The sequence below is a fragment of the Leptopilina boulardi genome, unplaced genomic scaffold, assembly GCF_019393585.1.
Source record: "Leptopilina boulardi isolate dan_hultmark-lab unplaced genomic scaffold, ZJU_Lbou_2.1 LbouV2_38, whole genome shotgun sequence".
NCBI lineage: Eukaryota > Metazoa > Arthropoda > Insecta > Hymenoptera > Figitidae > Leptopilina > Leptopilina boulardi.
The window spans coordinates 509748-528901 of record NW_026137951.1 but is presented as its reverse complement, the minus strand read 5'-3'; the positions used below and the strand labels follow the sequence as shown (position 1 = coordinate 528901).

The following is a 19154-nucleotide window of genomic DNA, read 5'->3' as shown; positions in this document are numbered from 1 at the left end:
ACTATGTACGTACGAAAAGCGATAACTGATGCCTTTTTATGATCTTAAAAAAGCAACTGATAATTTTGTACGTAAAAAACAGTAATTAATGAGTTTCTATGAATGAAGAGAAACAACTGATAACTTTGTATAAATGAAAAGAAACAACTAATAATTTTGTATAAATGAAAAGAAACAACTGATAACTTTTGACGTACAAAAGCGACAACTGAGTACTTTCTATGAACCTTAAAAAACAACTGATAACTTTACGTAAAACAATAATTAATGACTTTCTATGAATGAATTGATAACTTTCTAATATTTATTTTGTAGCATAACGACAACTGATTACTTTGTACATAAAGAAGTGACAACTAATAACTTTTTAGTATTCATTTAGCAGTATAAGAACTACTGACAACTTTTTAAGTAAGAATGCAACAACTGATAACTTTCTGTGTATGAAACAAAATTTAATAATATTTTACGTAGAAAAGCAACAACTGATTACTTTCTGTTAAGCAGAGTAGGAAAAAAGCAACTGATAACTTGGTACGTAATAAACAACTGATAACTTTCTATGAAAATAAACTTTTTACGTAAAAAAAAACGACAACTGATACAGAACGAAAAAAAAACTGATAACTTTCTAATATTTATTTAGCAGTATAAGAAGTACTGATAATTTTGTATACAAAAAAGTGTAAATTGATAATTTTTATATATTTTTGTAGCAGTTTGAAACTACTGATAACTTTCTAACTACGAAAACAATAACGTTCTATGAACGAAAAAAACTGATAACTATGCAGACGAAAGAGACAAGTGATAACTTTCTAATACTTATCCGGCTGGGTACTGATGTTTTAGTATATATACGAAACAGCCTAATATGATTTTATTATAATTATTATATATTATAAATATAAATTATAATTCAAATAAACCGCGTGAAAGTATTATTTTTTCGCAGTATATATCAGCAAATAATGTAGTAATATTGATTAAATGATAATTTTACATTTAATTAAATATTTATCTAAGGAAATACCTATAGAGTGAGAGATAATTTTGAATGGATATTTAATCTAATTTTCAACGTTTAAGGGATATGATTAAATTCCCGTATATTATAATATCTATATTAATGCGTATGTAAAATAATTTCCAATATCTTCTATTCAACATATAAAATGATGAGGCCATTTTTCAATGATTCATTCAAAAATCAATCCAACTTGATTTTATTCTCTGCGCAGAGTACTTATAATGACCTGATAAAGTTTGACCTCAACTTTTATATAGATTCCAAAGCGATTTCAATATCAGTAATGCAAATCTCATAATGTATTCAATTCTTCCATCACGAGAATATTTTCACAACTATGAGAGATATGTCGTTTTATAATTTTGCCAACTTTTATAATCGAATCCATATTTTTTTTAATACAAATTAAAATTAAGGGGTTTATAATTAGAAGAAATAAGAATTATTTTGGAATAAAAGTGAAAATAAAAAAATGTTTTTCTAAATAGATTTTTAATAAATCTCTTGGTTGAAGAAAAAATATATTCATTTAACAGAGTCTACAGTAGAAATGGCACATCTGTATACTATACTTCTGATATAATTGGAAGTAGGTGCTTAATTGGCCCACAATGTCAACAAACAAAATTTATAATAGTGTAGAAGCATTAGCGTATACTCACTCACATATACTATATAGATATATGTATATGTATGCATTTTCCATGTTTCTGAATCTCGGACCGATGGAATCGCATAGGGATATGCTAGCTCAAAATTCCGATAGTTTAACTATGAATAATTTTCTCTGATTAGTAACATCGATTTACGGGGTGAATACATTTATGATGTTTCATGTTACTGTTATCGTACCGTAACCATGTGCGGACACATATATGATATTACTATATATATATATATATATGATAGAATATAACTCTCGTTTGGAATCGAGTGCGGTGTTTAGAAACATGCATATTCACGCTCTTTATTCAATATAAGCAAATGTTTTGTTCACATCATCAAATTATTTGCGGTGGTTTCATTCATATATATATGTGTATAATATAACTCAATTTAAAATCGAAATACATTTTTTTTTAACTGCTTACATTTATGTAAAATTAAATGTCTTTAAAATTGTAAAAAAAACATATTGGGGCATTCCACGGGAGATTTTCATTCAAAATTTTTTTTTCCCCGAAACATTTTTTTTGAAATCTATATGAAAAATAAGGATATACGTATTTTTTTATTTTTTTATTTGATAAAAATGAAAGAAGTTACCCAAGAAGCACGTAATATAACCTCAATATCAAGGTAATATTACATGTAAGATTCGTAATATAACGTTGTAATATTACAGTAATCTTACAGTGATCTTAAAATGTCCGCCTCAAGGTAATATTACCGGTAATGTTACTGTAATATTAGGCGCTAATATTAGGGTAATATTGCAGTAATATTATACCGTAATATTAAGGTAATATTACAAGAGAATATTACAGTAATATTATGGGAACATTTCTTTACGAAAAAAATCTACCCATCCAGGGAATCGAACCCCGAACTCAAAGCACACGAGTCCAGAGTTTTACCAACAAGCCAAATTGACTTATAATATATTTACGTTTTTTATGCTTTATGAATAACTCAAATCAGTCATATTACTGTAATATTACTGTAATATTACAGTAATATTACTATAATATTACCTTGAGGCAGACATTTAAAGATCACTGTAAGATTACTGTAATATTACAGCCTTATATTACGAATCTCACGTGTAATATTACCTTGATATTGAGGATATATTACGTGCTTCTTGGGTATAATTTTTTGAAATTTACACGGAGAGACCGCCGGTTGGAAAAATTACTAAAAAGATTTACAAGTAGCGGAAATAAGGTTACTTTGTCATACAGCATACTTAATAAAACTGTAGACTATAGTAATTTCTATTCCAATTTGTGTACAATTTTACTATAGTCTACAGGTTTTATTAAGTATGCTGCTAGTAGAATTTTCGATTTCCTACAGCAATATTTGACAATGTAACCTTATTTCCGCTACTTGTAAATTTTTTTAGTAATTTTTCCAACTGGCGGTCTCTCCGTGTAACGTCAACGATGGAAGTGTGTTTTTGGAACATTTTTTAATCTATTGTACTAATAAATTAAAAATTATGCTATATATGAAATTTGTTCATTTTTTCTTAAATTTTTCAAATATCTGCTCAAAAATAACGTACCTACAAGAGAAGTAACAAAAAAGTTAAAATAAACTCAAAAAGTGAGTTTTCTCAAAAGAGACACTTTCGATTTTTAATTTTTTTTTTGCATTACAATCTCTGGTGACTGAAGAATTTTTTCCCCTATCTGCGAAAGTCGTACTTTTATTTTTTAAGTTACTATTTACAATTTTTAAGCTCGACGCAACAATTTTTAGTATGTTTTTATGAAAATTAAAAAAAACAAATGAATAATAATGGAAAAAGGTTATATTTGTAAAATAACTGCTTAAATTCTGTGAGCCGTACTAAGAAAATTGTAAATAGTAACTTAAAAACTAAAAGTACCACTTTTGCAGATAGGGGAAAAAATTCTTCAGTCACCAGTGATTGTAATGCAAAAAAAAAAAATTAAAAAATTAATTAAAAATTTCTCTTTTGAGAAAACTCACTTTTTGAGTTTAATTTCAACTTTTTTGTTACTTCTCTTATAGGTACGTTATTTTTGAGCAGATATTTGAAAAATTTAAGAAAAATTGAACAAATCATATGTAGCATAATTTTTAATTTATTAGTACAATAGATTAAAAAATGTCCCAAAAACACACCTCTATCGTTGACGTTAAATTTCAAAAAATCATAACTTCCTTCATTTTTATCAAATAAAAAAATACGTATATTCTTATTTTTCATATAGATTTCGAAAAAAATGTTTCGGGGAAAAAAAAATTTTGAATGAAAATCTCCCATGGAATGCCCCAATTACAAAAATAGAGTAAATCGCGGAGAATTTTGAATTTTATTAAAAAAAAATATTACAATTTAAAATGAAAATAAGGAAAATTTTGTAAAAATTAGAAAATATTTCTCAATTTTTATTTAATTTGTAAAATTAGGTTACCAGAAAAATTAAAACCACTATATTTTATTGACAAAGTGTATAAACATACTTTTTAAATATGAAATATAAAACACAATTTTCTTTACTAAACTCACCATTTTCCCGAAAATAGAAAGCAGTACTTTATGTATTTTTCAATATGTATGGAGATAAAAAAATTGCATGAAATTAAAAAAAAAATTTGTAATTCAATATTTTATCACAGTGTAGAAATTGACTTTATTTGAAGAACCATATTTGTTGCTATTAATTACTTGGGGCTTTTTTTACAACTTAGGAAAATGAAAATTTACAAAGTAAAATAAATACTATTTAAAATATAAAAGCGATTTTCGTGTCTATATAATAAAAACGAATACATTCTAAAAATAAAATATGAAAATAATAAAATATAGAAATAAAAATATAAAAATATATAGTATAACAGTAGCAGTATATAAAAGTTAATAAAAACTTAAATTTGAATAAAAATTACAATGTGTAAATAAAAAAGTGTCTCATCATATATATGGGAATGAATGTTAAATTTTTGTAGCGTAAAAATCAAATTTAAATTAAGGACGTGTGATATCGAGATGTAATCTACCTTTGTGTAGCGTGATATGCTGCAAAGCGAATTACTCGATCCAAGTATAGGGTAGATTTTGAAAAGGTCCTTCGTGTCCAGGACACGCTATGTCATATCGCGTTATTGAGAGCTACTTGTCACTGCCTGGCTTTCCCGATATATAGGTATATAGAGGGACCAGCATGACATCGACGCGAATCATTCAATTAATTTTGTTCTTATTCGACAAATCCTATATATACACTATTTGAATTTCGAAAAGAATATTTTTTTCACTCTTTTTTCGTACTCTAATTTTTCAACAATGCCGCTCAATAGTGTTGCAAAAAAAAAAAAAAATTACGAGAGCATTTTTCCAAAATTGGAATTAGTAACATTTTTAATTAATTTCAATTCTATTTTATTATATAACTAAAGTACTTTCAATTAATTTGCTTTAAATAAATTTTTCTAAAATTTAATTTTGTTTATGAAAAAAAAGGATATCTTTCTGAGAGAATAAATCTATTTAATTTTGTTTAGGAAAAATCAACTTTCTTGTAAGGATTTTTATTCAATTTAACCCTTTCATGGCCAGTGGGACACATACGTCCCACCTACTTCAAAAAATCATAACTTTCTTAAAACTTAATCGATTAACTCCACTAAGATCTCATTTTGAAGGGGAGGGATAGAGTAACAAATACAAATACATGTATTTTTTTAAAAAACTACCCTCTTTGAAATACACCCCTTCAAAAAACCCGAAAAATGAGAAAAATGAAAAAACAGGTATAAATTTCAGAAGAAATTTTTTTTTCAGGCTTTCAAAGTAACATATGTTTAAAAATATTGTAAACTTTGTAAAAAAAAATTAATATTAAAAATTCAACCCGAGGGTGCAGAAAAAAAACTAAAACTACCCCTAAAAACCAAAACCTTTAAAAATTAATAAATTCGCTTGAAAATTGTTACTTGGGGGTTTTCGGGGTCGCTGATTACGAATCCGATGTCCGTTTTCAAAAATTCAAAATGGCGGATCCAAAATGGCGACCGATAATTATAAAAATTTACTAGATTCGCGTGAAACTTATCACTCGGGGGTTTTCGGGGTCGCTGATTACGAATCCGATGTCCGTTTTCAAAAATTCAAAATGGCGGATCCAAAATGGCGACCGATAATTATAAAAATTTACTAGATTCGCGTGAAACTTATCACTCGGGGGTTTTCGGGGTCGCTGATTACGAATCCGATGTCCGTTTTCAAAAATTCAAAATGGCGGATCCAAAATGGCGACCGATAATTATAAAAATTTACTAGATTCGCGTGAAACTTATCACTCGGGGGTTTTCGGGGTCGCTGATTACGAATCCGATGTCCGTTTTCAAAAATTCAAAATGGCGGATCCAAAATGGCGACCGATAATTATAAAAATTTACTAGATTCGCGTGAAACTTATCACTCGGGGGTTTTCGGGGTCGCTGATTACGAATCAGATGTCCGTTTTCAAAAATTCAAAATGGAGGATGCAACATGGCGACCGATAAATATAAAAATTCACTAGATTCATGTGAAACTTGTCACTTGGGAGGTTTTCGGGGTCGCTGATTACCTATCCGATATCATATTTAGAAAATTGAAAATGGCTGATCCAATATGGCGGACGAAATGATTAACTTTCATTAGATTCATCTGAAACTTATTACTCAGGGGTTTTCGGGGTCGATAATTACGAATATGATGTCAGTTTTTAAAATTGCAAAATAATGCTGGTGTCATTATTGCCTATTAATTTTGTAGCTTTTAGTGCCTGTTGTTAGGAGTTTAGTATGAAAATGAAAATTACAAATTTTTTTACAAACTGTTAGGATAGAGTAATCTATTTCCTACCTAGATGACATCTGTCTGTTTATTTTATGCTGATGATAGTTAAGAAGATCACGAGCTGTGAGTAGCTGTAAGCAAACGAACTATAATTCTAATTCTGACATTATTTTTTTCTTATTGCCTTGTTGAAGAAATAAATAATATCTTTTAAAATGCTATATCCGTTGATAATAATATGAAGAAACCTTAAATTAAACTAAAGATACATTATAAAAGATGAAGTGTTATTTTTGCGAACATCTTTTATCACATACGAAGTAAGGTGAAAACGGTAAGAAACTTAGTGAAAAAAAAACTTAAAATTAAATAAATGGATAATTATAATCCTTTTTGTTTATCTCAAACAAGTTCTATGAATCCAGAAGCATTGTTAAAAAAATTATAAAGATAAAAAGTAGATGAGAATAATAATTTGTTTTTGTTAATTCCATACTACGAGATGCAGGAATTATTTACGCAAACTACAAGAAAAAAAACGCATAATTAAAAAGTAGATAATAATAATAATAATATTTTCCTAACTTCAAATACAACGCAAAAAGCAGTAAATTTGTTAGTGTGCCAATGTACACTTTTTTGTTAATCAACGTCGGCTCTACGCGTGAATTAACTGTCATGAAATTTTTGGAAGCAAGGTTCCACACAAAGAGGAACATCGCAAGTTTTGCACACATATTTAGTGCGAATTTCTTTTTCCTTAGTGCTGCAAAAGCGACATCGTCTACGAGATTCAATAGACTGCAATACATGTTTACCAAACTGATCTTTTCTAACTTCCTGCAAAAGGTTTATTTTTTTTCCTACAAAGCTGCTTGGACGACCTGTGCGTTTTCGATAAGTAGTATTCGATATTAGCTGTTTAGCTAAATTTACACGAAAATCAAGATGAGTTTTCTTAGAATCTCCATTTTTTACTTTGTACATTATGTACGAATTGACAATCGCTAAGTCAATTAAAAAATAAAAGATTCGGTGCCACCACTTACGAGATCGTCTGCCGATGGAATATCTTTCCTTTAGTTGATCAAATTTATCAACTGCTCCCATGATTTTGTTGTAGGATGATACTGCAAGAGGACAAGACACATCAATTTTGTTTCCAGTTTTAGTTTTCCTTTTCACAGCAGTTACAACAGTTGGATGATGCGCTGATGACAGGAGCGTCACTGGCTTTGCATCCATCCATTTTATAGCAGTAACAGCACCTTTTCTTTGAAATACATACTCACCCCTTTGCATTTTTGATTTTTCCTTCATCATGATAGGAAGTCCTATCCGATTCGCCCTTACAGTACCAACCGAGAAAATCCCTTTCTGATGAAGGCTGGATACAAGTTTCACAGACGTGAAAAAGTTGTCAAATGCTACCAAAGTGCCAGTATTTAGAATGCCTTTCGTCAAATTCAGAACAACACGTTCTCCTAATGTATCGTTAGAATTTTTGTTCTCTGATTTGCCTGCATAAATTTCGAAATTTGAAACAAAACCTGTTATTGAATCTGCTAAGCACCAAACTTTGTACCCTCTTTTTATCGGTTTCATTGGATTGTACTGTTTCAGTGAAGAACGTCCCTTGAATAAAATCATAGATTCATCAATTGCAGCCAGATTGGAAGGTTTATAAACGTCTTTTATTGACCTATTCAATGCTTCGACTAAAGGCCTCACTTTGTGTAATTTATCGAACATTGGATCTTCTTTGGGAACACGATTGTTATTGTCATTCAAGTGCAACATTGAAGTGATTTTTTGAAAACGATTTCGAGTCATGACGTTTGCAATTGCATCTACCCTGAGAGCAGGATCCGAACTCCAGTACAGATCTACACTCGGTAATTTATGAATCGCCATAAAAATGTTCATTCCAATCCAACCTTTCAATTCTTTTGCAGTCAATTCAATCCAATCATTATCGGATCCAGAGGACCTTCGTGTCTTTGAAGAGTTTCTTTCTTTTTGTGCAGCATATCTGTTAGTTTCTTCAACTATTTTAATCACTATATTCTCATTGAAAATAGAAAGAAAATATTCAATTTCACAAGTCTCGTTTGTCAAATAAAACAAAAGCTCTGGATCCGTTTCAATACCATCAAAAAGATTTAATCTTTCGGTAGATTTCGACCAATCTAGATCGTTAGCAGCATTATCAATATCCTCATTTTCAGATGATGAACTGTCTTCATCACCTGAACTAGAGCTAACATCTGATTCTTCTTCATCTGATTCTATATCCCCTTCTACTTCAGAATCATCAGGATCATCTGGAAGAGAGGCTAATTTATTCGGGATCTTCTTTTGTCTACGCTTATTCATTTTGATCAAACTTACCTTCGATTTTTAAAAAATGTAAATAAAATTACAAAAATTTTGTGCAAAAGGTGAGGAAGGAAAAAGGGAAGAATTTAGGACCCTCAGACAAGTTACCGAAGGTTCGGATAAATAAAGGAAAGCTCAAAGAATTTTAATTTTACTCAAAAAAATCGCGATAAAGCTTCCGTCTTGGTTGATGTTCCAGGAAAAAGTGAACAAGAGCTGGTAACAGACCCAGGCTCAATCGGTAAGGTAGTGGAAGAACGCTACACAGAGGAAACGAAACGACGCGCTGATTGGCTTATAACAGCAGTTCCACATGGGAGCTTCTTTGCTACTGTCGTACCCCCCCCCCTTTCATTTACCCAATGTACTCCCCTCTACGCCATCGTGGAGGGGAGTGCATTGAGTATGTACTCAATGCATTACTCAATATGATAATAATCAGTGAAAATGATTTTTTTGATTGTTGAAAACTGAATTCAGTATCTCATAACTTATGAATTAGGGGTGGATTTCAAGGGTAGGGGGTGAGTTTATTATTATTATCCATATCTGTGAAACATTGAAATACTTTTTTACAATTCAGAAGCACTTAGAATCCATATAATTTTTTTCATTTATTCACAAAAACATTTATCATTAAGGGGTGGTTATTTGACTTTAGGGTTGTTTTTCAGGGGTTGTTTTTATTCAGTGTTAATAATTAGTTATCATAAAAAAAAAATTTTTTTCATATTTTCGAAAATCAGTGAAAATTATTTTTTTGATTGTTTCAAACTGAGAATAGTTATGAATTAGGGGTGGGCTTCAAGGGTAGGGGGTGAGTTTATTATTATTATTATCTATGTCTGTGTAATTTTCAAATAATTGTTTATAATTTAGAAGCAATTAGAATCTATAGATTTTTTTAATCATTTACAAAAACTTTCACCGTCAAGGGATGATTATTTGACTTTAAGGGTGTTTTCAAGGGGTTATTGGTCGTTTTCAATTTTTAAGCAACCAGGCAATGTTTATAAATAATTAAAAAGTAGGTAAGAGCTGAAAAATATTTAATTCATCAATTTCGTTAAATATCAGTTTTTTGGGGTAGTAATGTACCGTGGGGGTGGTTTTAAGGGGTGAGACATGTTAAAAAAAATTTTTTTCTCATACTGAATACTTTAGTAATTAAATCTAATATACATTATAAGTCTAAAGTAACGACAAAAAACTCGGCCATTAAAGGGTTAAGAGAGAATTTTATAGAGTGCGAGGTCAACTCTATACACGAAAGTGAAGAGAATAATAGCAAACAAGCTAAGCTGCGGGATGCCTGAGTGACAGGAGAAACAGATTATTGGCCTCGCGTTTATGTAAAGTTTCTTTAGTGTCCATTTATAAATGTCGTACTTTCAACAAAAGCTCTTGTTATACTTCATAAAGAAACAGAAAGAGAGAGAGACCTATGATCAGCTTCTGCTTCTCGACACGTTCAGACCCACTTTCTTCAAGTTTCATTAACTACTCACACACAACACAATAAAGAGATTCATTAAATACTCATAAAACGCATGAGATTTTATTTTAAAAAAATATGCATACTTTCAAATTTTATAAATTAACTTTTTTTTTCATTTATCATTTTTAATTAATTCAACTACAATAAGAAAAATATTTTATTTTATATTCCTTTTTTTTTATTCACTTTCTAAATTATATTAATAAGTGGCGATTCATTTTCTTTTTTTTTTGGAGAAATCGAAAAAAAATATAAAACGAGGTGAAAAACTTGAGACACCTCTCGAGGGACGAAAAGTAGACGAAAAATGACAAAAGTAAAATGGATTTAGTCACTAACGAACTACTGCTGTAATTACTTTGTAACAGAATCTGTGATGTCGGAAAGTATTAATCAGCTTTTACCTTTATTCTGCCTTTTAATATATTACTTCGTTAAAACTTTTAAATCAAATTCTCCGCATGTCTCCAACTTTTCAAAATAATCATCAAAAATTTAATTATATTTTCACCTTACGATATATCGCTTTGTTGTTATATAATAATTTTAAATTTAAAAAATTAATTAGAATTAAAAATTTTTAACAGAGAAATTTCGTTATTTTGATAACAAAAAAAGTGAAGACAAGAAAAAATAGAAAAAGAAGAAGAAGAAGAAGAAAAGGGGAAAAGAAAAGAAAAAACATTTTCATCAACAACAAACTGGATATGTTTTGTGATGACAGAAATAAGCCTTCGTCTTCACTATCATTTGATTTTGTGACACGAGCGCCATTTTCGGTTTAACGGCCAGTGCAAAACCCTCTTTTACGGCGTTCTCTGCAATTTCAAAACAACCAATAAAACGACAACACATACTGTTACCTCATCGTGCAACAGATGCATCCCCCTGAAACGGCTTCCAGTATATATAGTGTATCGAATCTGTGTCCTCGTAATATACCAAATCATGGCAAATTGTAAATCGTCTCGGAATGGACGAAAATTTCCAAGAGAGAGTGAGAGAGAAAAAAAAATGTTTTTCAAATATGATCATAAGCATGGCTCTTGCCACCGGCATTGAATGACACGCTAACCGTAAATAACGGATCGTATTCTGGCATAAATTCGAAACGAGCACCGGTGCTTAAATGGAGCAGGGGTGGGGGTTGTATATATTTATATACAAAAGCAAATTCTCGCTTCATATCGATGCATACATATAGTATATTTAACTGCTGCTATAAAATCTTAGAAATATTTTATAGACAATTAAAATCAACGAAAAAAAAAAATTTTCTGTTAACTTTCATAATAATTGAAAGATGTATTTTTTTTTTAATGAAGATTTATTTTTAATACGAATTCAAATATACTTCAAATACTTCAAGTACAATAATTAATTATTGAAAATTTTAAAATCAGTTAAAGTAAGGCAGCGCCATCTACATCGAATGGTAAATTTTGAATACTTAAAAACAAGAAAATAAAATACTTTTTCCTTTAGGATGATTGATTATTGGTAAGAAATATTTTACTGATTTTGTCAGTTATTTAATTTATCGACATTACACAAAAATGAACCTCGAGAAACTCATTTTGAACTTCAGGCAAAAAGCATCAAAATGAGCTAGATCCGATTCATTTTGAGTTCAAGTTAAAATGACAATTATAGTCAATTAAGAAGCACTTTATCATAAAACCATTAATCAAAATCATTGTCTTTAATGAACAAACAGATTACAATTGAAAAAACTTTGTTTCTTAAATCTGATTCATTGAATTTATAGAAAACAAAATAAATTATTTTTAGGTTAAAAACTTCTGAATTGACAGAAATAAATACCAACCATGCAACACGAAACATGAAATTTAACGGCGCCACTGTCTAAAAACCAAAGATAATGGCGCCAAATTTAAACTTGAAACAATAACCAAAAATAAAGTGTTATTCATTATAATAATGTAATGATTGTTATAACATATATTAATAATATATATTTATAATTATATAATGTATTATAATACATATAATATATTATAATTATATAATTGTAAAATATTATTAATATTAAATAAATATTAATATAATTAATGTAATATATATATAAATTTTTATTTAAACTTATTTTAATAAATTTATCCCATATCATTTTTTTAATTGCAATTCTTGTATATTTTACAATTATTATATATTATCTATTCTGCCCTACAACGGAAGAACATACATAAGCCACATTGTCGCTTTGGTCGAATTCTGTATATAAACACTGCGGAAGAGCGACTGAAGCGACAATGTGGCTTATATGTTTTCTTTCGTTGTAGGGCAGTATTATTATATTTATATTATACTATTTTAAAATATAATACATATAATAGTTTGTAAATGAATATTATAAATATAATATATAATAATAATTTATATTATACATTAACTATAATTATTCAAATTTATTGTTAAATTAAAGTAAAAAATATTTCTACTATTTCAATTTGAATATTGCGCCAGTGTGTGGCGCTGCATACATAAGTTGCAGTTGTTGCCAACATAATAATCTTAAAATCTTGAATTTCAACAGAAACTAACATAACCTGACATTTGATCCGGGTCCGGTTCATTTTGAGTAACTTGAAGTTAGTTATTGTTCATTATGATACCGAATTCAGAATGAACTGCAACAAAAATGAACTCATTTTTTTTCTGTGTAATTTTTTTACTTTTAATTCAAAAAAAGTTTCATCTGGTATATTTCTTGTCAATAATCAATTATCCTAAACGACAAAGAATTTTATATTCTTGTTTTCGATTAAGTACTGTTGAAAATATTCCGAAATTCCAGGTAGATTGTCGCTGCCTTACAAAGACATGACCTTAAAAAGAAATTTTTTTCTACATTCAGAAAAGTTAAAATAGAATTATTGCACAGGTGAAAATAAATAGAAACCTTAAATAATTAAACAAAAATTCTTTACTCTCTCTCTTCCTCTTTGTAATTTTGGATGTAATTTTAAACAAATTTCAATTCTTATACATTATTAAAATCATACTTAAAAGATACAAGAATTTTAATAAAACCTTTGCAAATATTTTCTCTTGGTATTGTTGAATATTTATATATATACATACATTATATACTTATAAATAATAGAAATATTTAAATATTTTATTAGAAATTGGACAGAAAGTAGAAAGTGATAAAAATTTAATATAAAACATTGGATGAACTAATTTTTTTATATATATATTTTATCTTCGGGAACTTTTCTAATTATTCAGCTTCTTCATATTGTATAGAGGAGAGACTGTTCTCTCATGCTGTTGCGCTTTATACACAAGGAAAGAGAGAGAGAGAGAGAGAGAAAGGGTAGGCGTTGAAACAGGGCGGCCTGGAATCTGCGTAATTAAGCGAATACCTTACAAATAAATTTACACCGCTTGTAAATCCTTCTCATTAGATTAATGTTTGCAATTAGCTCTGAACTAGTAGCAACGAACGTACCTTCGCCTTGGTGTACATTTGTTCCCAGAAACTTTTTCAAAATTAAATTCTGTCATCATTCACGATTCCTATTATATATATATACACTTTTGGAAAATATTTCCTTCTTCTTCCTCTTCTTCTTCATATTATTCTCCTAATTCAAATGAAAAAAATAGATATGACTCCAAAGTTAATTATAATGAAATTTTTTATAACAGAAATTTTTTTTTTCAGAAACAAAATTAAAAAATAGTTTATTATCAAAAGGAAAAAAAACTTTTTTTTGTATTATTGTATCGTAAAAAGATAAATTGAGGAGCGAAATTGTTCAAGTTTCTCGCCAATTTTTACACCTTCAACTTTTTTCAACTTTGAAAATCGGAAGTTGATACTCTGAGCGAAAAGATTCGATTTCATTATTGGCTATATATATATATATGAAACGTATGTGTGGTTGCCAGAGGAAAAGTGGGCAAGATCGGTTCAAAGTGCAAGCACAGAATCGCAAAGTTAAAAGTCTAAAAAGCACGTTCATCTTCCTCGGCAACAGTAGTGGATACAATTACGAAGATGGCCAATGGAAACTGAAAAGAACACAACCACAAGACCTCAGAACTCATTCGTGTACATATATATATATATATATATATATATATATATATATATATACGAGAGAGACACTTAAACGAAACTGAATTAAAACTTTTAATTCGCTTCGTGCTCCCACTTTTCTACTCTTTTTCCCTTGATATGAGCAAAAAGAAAATAAGATGAACTGGGACAATATTTCATGTGGGACTTTCGTCCAGGAAATGTCAAAAACATAATAATATATAGGGGAGAAAGAAGAAATGAAATTTTCATTGGCTTTTACAGTTGAGACATTCTTATTAATTTTAAGAGAAGGAAGAACTTTTTTTTTACTACAAATTATAACTGTCAGTCATTTATAAGAAAAAATTGTAAAAATGATAATTCTTTTTCTTTCCTTTTTATAGTATTCCCTGTTTTTATATTTTTAGTATATTTTTACTAAAATGATACTAAAAATTATCTATGCAATTCTATTAATATAACAAGCAATTTTTACTATTGATATAAAATATTAACAAAAATATCGCTAATTTTAAGATTTAAAAATTTTTCTACAGAAAAAGTTTTTGTCTGATTAAAACTAACTTTTACTACTTAAATGAATATTAACAGAAGTTTAAACGACGTCTGACTAAAATTGGTTTTTACTACTTGTACAAAGGTGAAAAAATATAGATGTCTGACTAAAACTGACTATTACTACTGATATTAAAAATTTACACGAATTTAAAGCGTTACTAATAGGAACAAGTACACAAAAAGTTATAAAGTATTAAAATAATAAGCGTTGCAGCTTATTTTAATGCCTTTTAATTTTCTGTGTAAAGAATGTACAAGTGTGACTAAAATTGAGTTTAACTACTGATAGAAAAAGCAAAAGTTATAACGTCTGCCTGTAACTGACTTTTACTACTAGTTAGAAAGTATCAAGAATTGACGAAACTACTGAACAAAATTCACGTTTCTGCTGTTACAAATACCATAAATTATAATATTGTCTGACTTAAAATTTCCTATACCACTAATAGAAATTTGACAAGAATTAAACAAAATATCGTCTGACCAAAACTTACTTTTACTACTGTCTATACAAAAATATTCAGAGTAGAAAAAATTGTCTGACTGAAACTCGCTTTTACTACTGATTTTAAAATAAAAATCATTACACTGTCTGACTAAAACGGTCTTTTTCTACTAATACAAAACTGACAATAATTTAAACAGACGTCTGACTAAAACAGGTTTTTACTACTGATATAAAAAAAATTACAAGAATTTTAAATATCGTCTTACTGAAATTGGCATTTACGTAATAATTCGTAGTTGACAAAAATGTTCAAAAAAAAAAAATAGTCTGTTATAAAATTCACTTTTACTACTGTTCGGAAAATAAAAATTATAACATTGACTATTACCGCTTTTTACCACTAATTCAAAATTGACAAGAATGTAAAATGTCTGTGATTAAAACAAATTTTTACTACTGATATTAAAAATATTATAAGAATTTAAAACATTGTCTGACTAAAACAGGTTTATACTACTTGTATGAAAAAATTACAAGAATTCAAAATATCGTTTGGCTGAAATTTGTTGTTGACCAAAATATTTAAAAAATCGTATGACAGAAACTCACTTTTACCACTGATTCGAAAAGAAAAATTATAAAATTGTCTGACTAATACTGACTTTTACCACTAATACCTAATTGACAAGAATTTAAAACCTCGCCTGACTGAAATTTGGCTTTTACTACTGATGTAAAAAATTACGAAAATTATCGTTTAATTGAAATTGGATTTTACTACTGATATAAAAAAAATTACAAGAATTTAATTATCGGCTGACTAAAATAAGTTTTTACTACTGATATAAAAAAATTACGAAATTTCAAAACAACTTCTGACTAGCGCTATTCCTATTAAAACAAAACAGAAATGGAATCGGTTAAAATGAAAATTTCTCATTGAAATACTACCTTCTACATACATTGAAAAGTGAAAAAAAAACAAAACAAAAGAATTCATGCTTGACAATGTAAAGACTCATATATTATATCAAATTACTTTCACATGAATCTCATATGAGAGAATAATTTTACTTTCTGATTCATGCAGTGCACAACATCATCATTCGAGATGACATTTAATATTGTATACTTGACCACAATGTTTCTTCAAGTGACAACTTTTGGTCCCCCTATGTCTATTGCGCCAGTGATTCATATTTTGTAAACAAAAAGAATCTTATCTTCTGTAATATATATTTCTATTAAAAATAAAGTTTCATATTCATAATCTGTTCATTAGATTCTTCCAGGAATTCTTAATTAATCTCTCTAATTATTCTAGACAATATTTTTTCTATAATGTTCGAGTCAAAAAAAAAAAAAAAAAAAACGAAACAAAAACAACTGTCTTATTTTAAAAAATTTTTGTCCTGATTTTTAAAACATTTTATATTGATTTAGATTTCGACCAATGATAGAACGTCTTAGGTAAGAAAAGTTAAAATTTTTATTAAATAAACATTTATTTGCAACAAATAAATATATAATTTCTCTTGATGTAGTTAAAAGAAAAAAAAAGAAAATTGATTTAAGCTGAAAATCTGTTGACTAAATACAAATTATTAATGGAAAATCACACAAATACCTATAATATGTCATAATTAACAAGGGATAATGTAATAGTATTCATTAAATTACAAGCGAGCTTAACTAGAATCTCTTGAGGGTGAACTGAATAGTGGTATCTATTACCTATTCCGGATGGAATAACCAGAAAGCTCAAACTAGGATTCAAGTTAATGTGTTCACCTAAAGTTGTGTCCCGTATAAGGGGAAGAGACCAGGTGTTCCCACAATGATTCTGAGAGAGCAAAAGAGATCGCCTCGTAGCCACTATTAAAGAGTTTGTTTCAAAAGAGATTTTAGATCAAAGATCAATGTTCCAATTTGGTCTCTCTCTTTCTATATATATATATATACAAGCAACTCTACAGTGTGTTATAAATTGGTGTCAAAGCAAAGAAAGAGTATGAGAGTAAATGGCATTGATACGAGAGAAACTCGAATTTCCAAAGCTCAACGATCGAAGAACAAACGTCCAGCATCGATATTTGGTCCATTAACGTTTATGAGGAATAGCTTTTCTAGCACTGTGGATCCGTATTAAAGGCATTTCACCTCGATATTGGCCGTTTAACTTCGTCAGCCGGACGGATGTGCCACTGGGACTTGAATCGTGTTACTGACGTGAACAAGTTGAACTATTGGTACTAAAGGAATCAGGATTTACGACACATCCGCTCGCATTAGTTTGCATTACTATATACCAAATCTGAATGCCAACTCATAAATCAATTATCGTTTCCAAGTCTCTGAAATTTTGCCATTAATTTTTTTGCTTTCATCATTTTTATTAATTGCAAATACAAATAAACTTTAATTTTGGTTCCTTATGGAGAATAAAAAAAAAACATTTTTTAATTTTTATAAAAATGAACTCTGGGGGTCGATTACGTAACTTTCCCACTTCCCATATTTCACATACCACATCCCACATCCCACATCCCACTTCCCATATTTCACATTCCACATCTCACTTCCCACATTTCACATCCCACTTCTCACATTTCACTTTTCACACTTCACATCTCACATTGTACATTACACTTTTCTTATCACGCTTCCCACCTTTTATATCCCACTTCCCACATCTCTTCCATTTCCCACAATTCAATTCCCAATTTTCACATATCATTTTCTATTTCCACATCTCACGTTCCACTTCCCGCATCTTATATCCCATTTCTCAATGTTCACTCATTACCGTACATCTCACTTTCAAATTTTTACTCTTTATTTCGTTTATTAGCCTTTCGATTAAATTTTTGTATCATAAATAATCAGCATAAATTAATGTATTAAATTAAATTAAAAATTTTAGTAAATAGTAACAGAAAGTCGAAAGAATATGACATTATTTTAGTGTTATGTTTAACGCATCGCAAAATTTTTAGTTTCTTTCAGAAACTAGTTAAATCTACACAATAACAATTTTTATAAAATGGAAGTGAAAAAAACAAAGCAAAAAGTGGGATGCATGACGTGAAGAGTGAAAAGCGGAAAGTAACATGTGGGAAGTGATATATGAGAAGTGGAATGTAGAAAGTAAGATGTGAGAAGTAAAATGTGGGAAATGATATGTAGAAAGTGAGATGTGAGAAGTGGGATGTAAAATGTAGGAAGTGAGAAGTGGGATGTGGGATGTAAAATGTGGGATATGGGAAGTGGGATGTAAAATGTAGAAAGTGAGATGTGGGAAGTGGGATGTAAAATGTGGGAAGTGAGATGTAAGATGTTGGATGTGGGAAGTGGGATGTAAAATGTGGGATATGGGAAGTGGGATGTAAAATGTAGAAAGTGAGATGTGGGAAGTGGGATGTAAAATGTGGGAAGTGAGATGTAAGATGTTGGATGTGGGAAGTGGTATGTAAAATGTGGAAAGTGGGATGTAAAATGTAGGAAGTGAGAAGTGGGATGTGGGATGTAAAATGTGGGATGTGAGATGTGGGATATGGGAAGTGGGATGTAAAATGTAGGAAGTGAGATGTGGGATGTAAAATGTGGGAAGTGGGATGTAAAATGTGGGATGTGAGATGTGGGATATGGGAAGTGGGATGTAAAATGTAGGAAGTGAGATGTGGG

The 19154-nt window shown here is 29.2% G+C and overlaps 1 protein-coding gene across 1 annotated transcript; it reads right to left on the bottom strand.

Moving 5' to 3' along the window:
* Positions 1–7181: 7181 nt before the first annotated feature.
* LOC127288236 (piggyBac transposable element-derived protein 4-like) lies at positions 7182–8888 on the bottom strand. The gene has a single exon (XM_051315592.1). It carries the CDS (start codon positions 8886–8888, stop codon positions 7182–7184), a length of 1707 nt encoding a protein of 568 aa, XP_051171549.1.
* Between the last annotated feature and the right edge of the window lie 10266 nt (positions 8889–19154).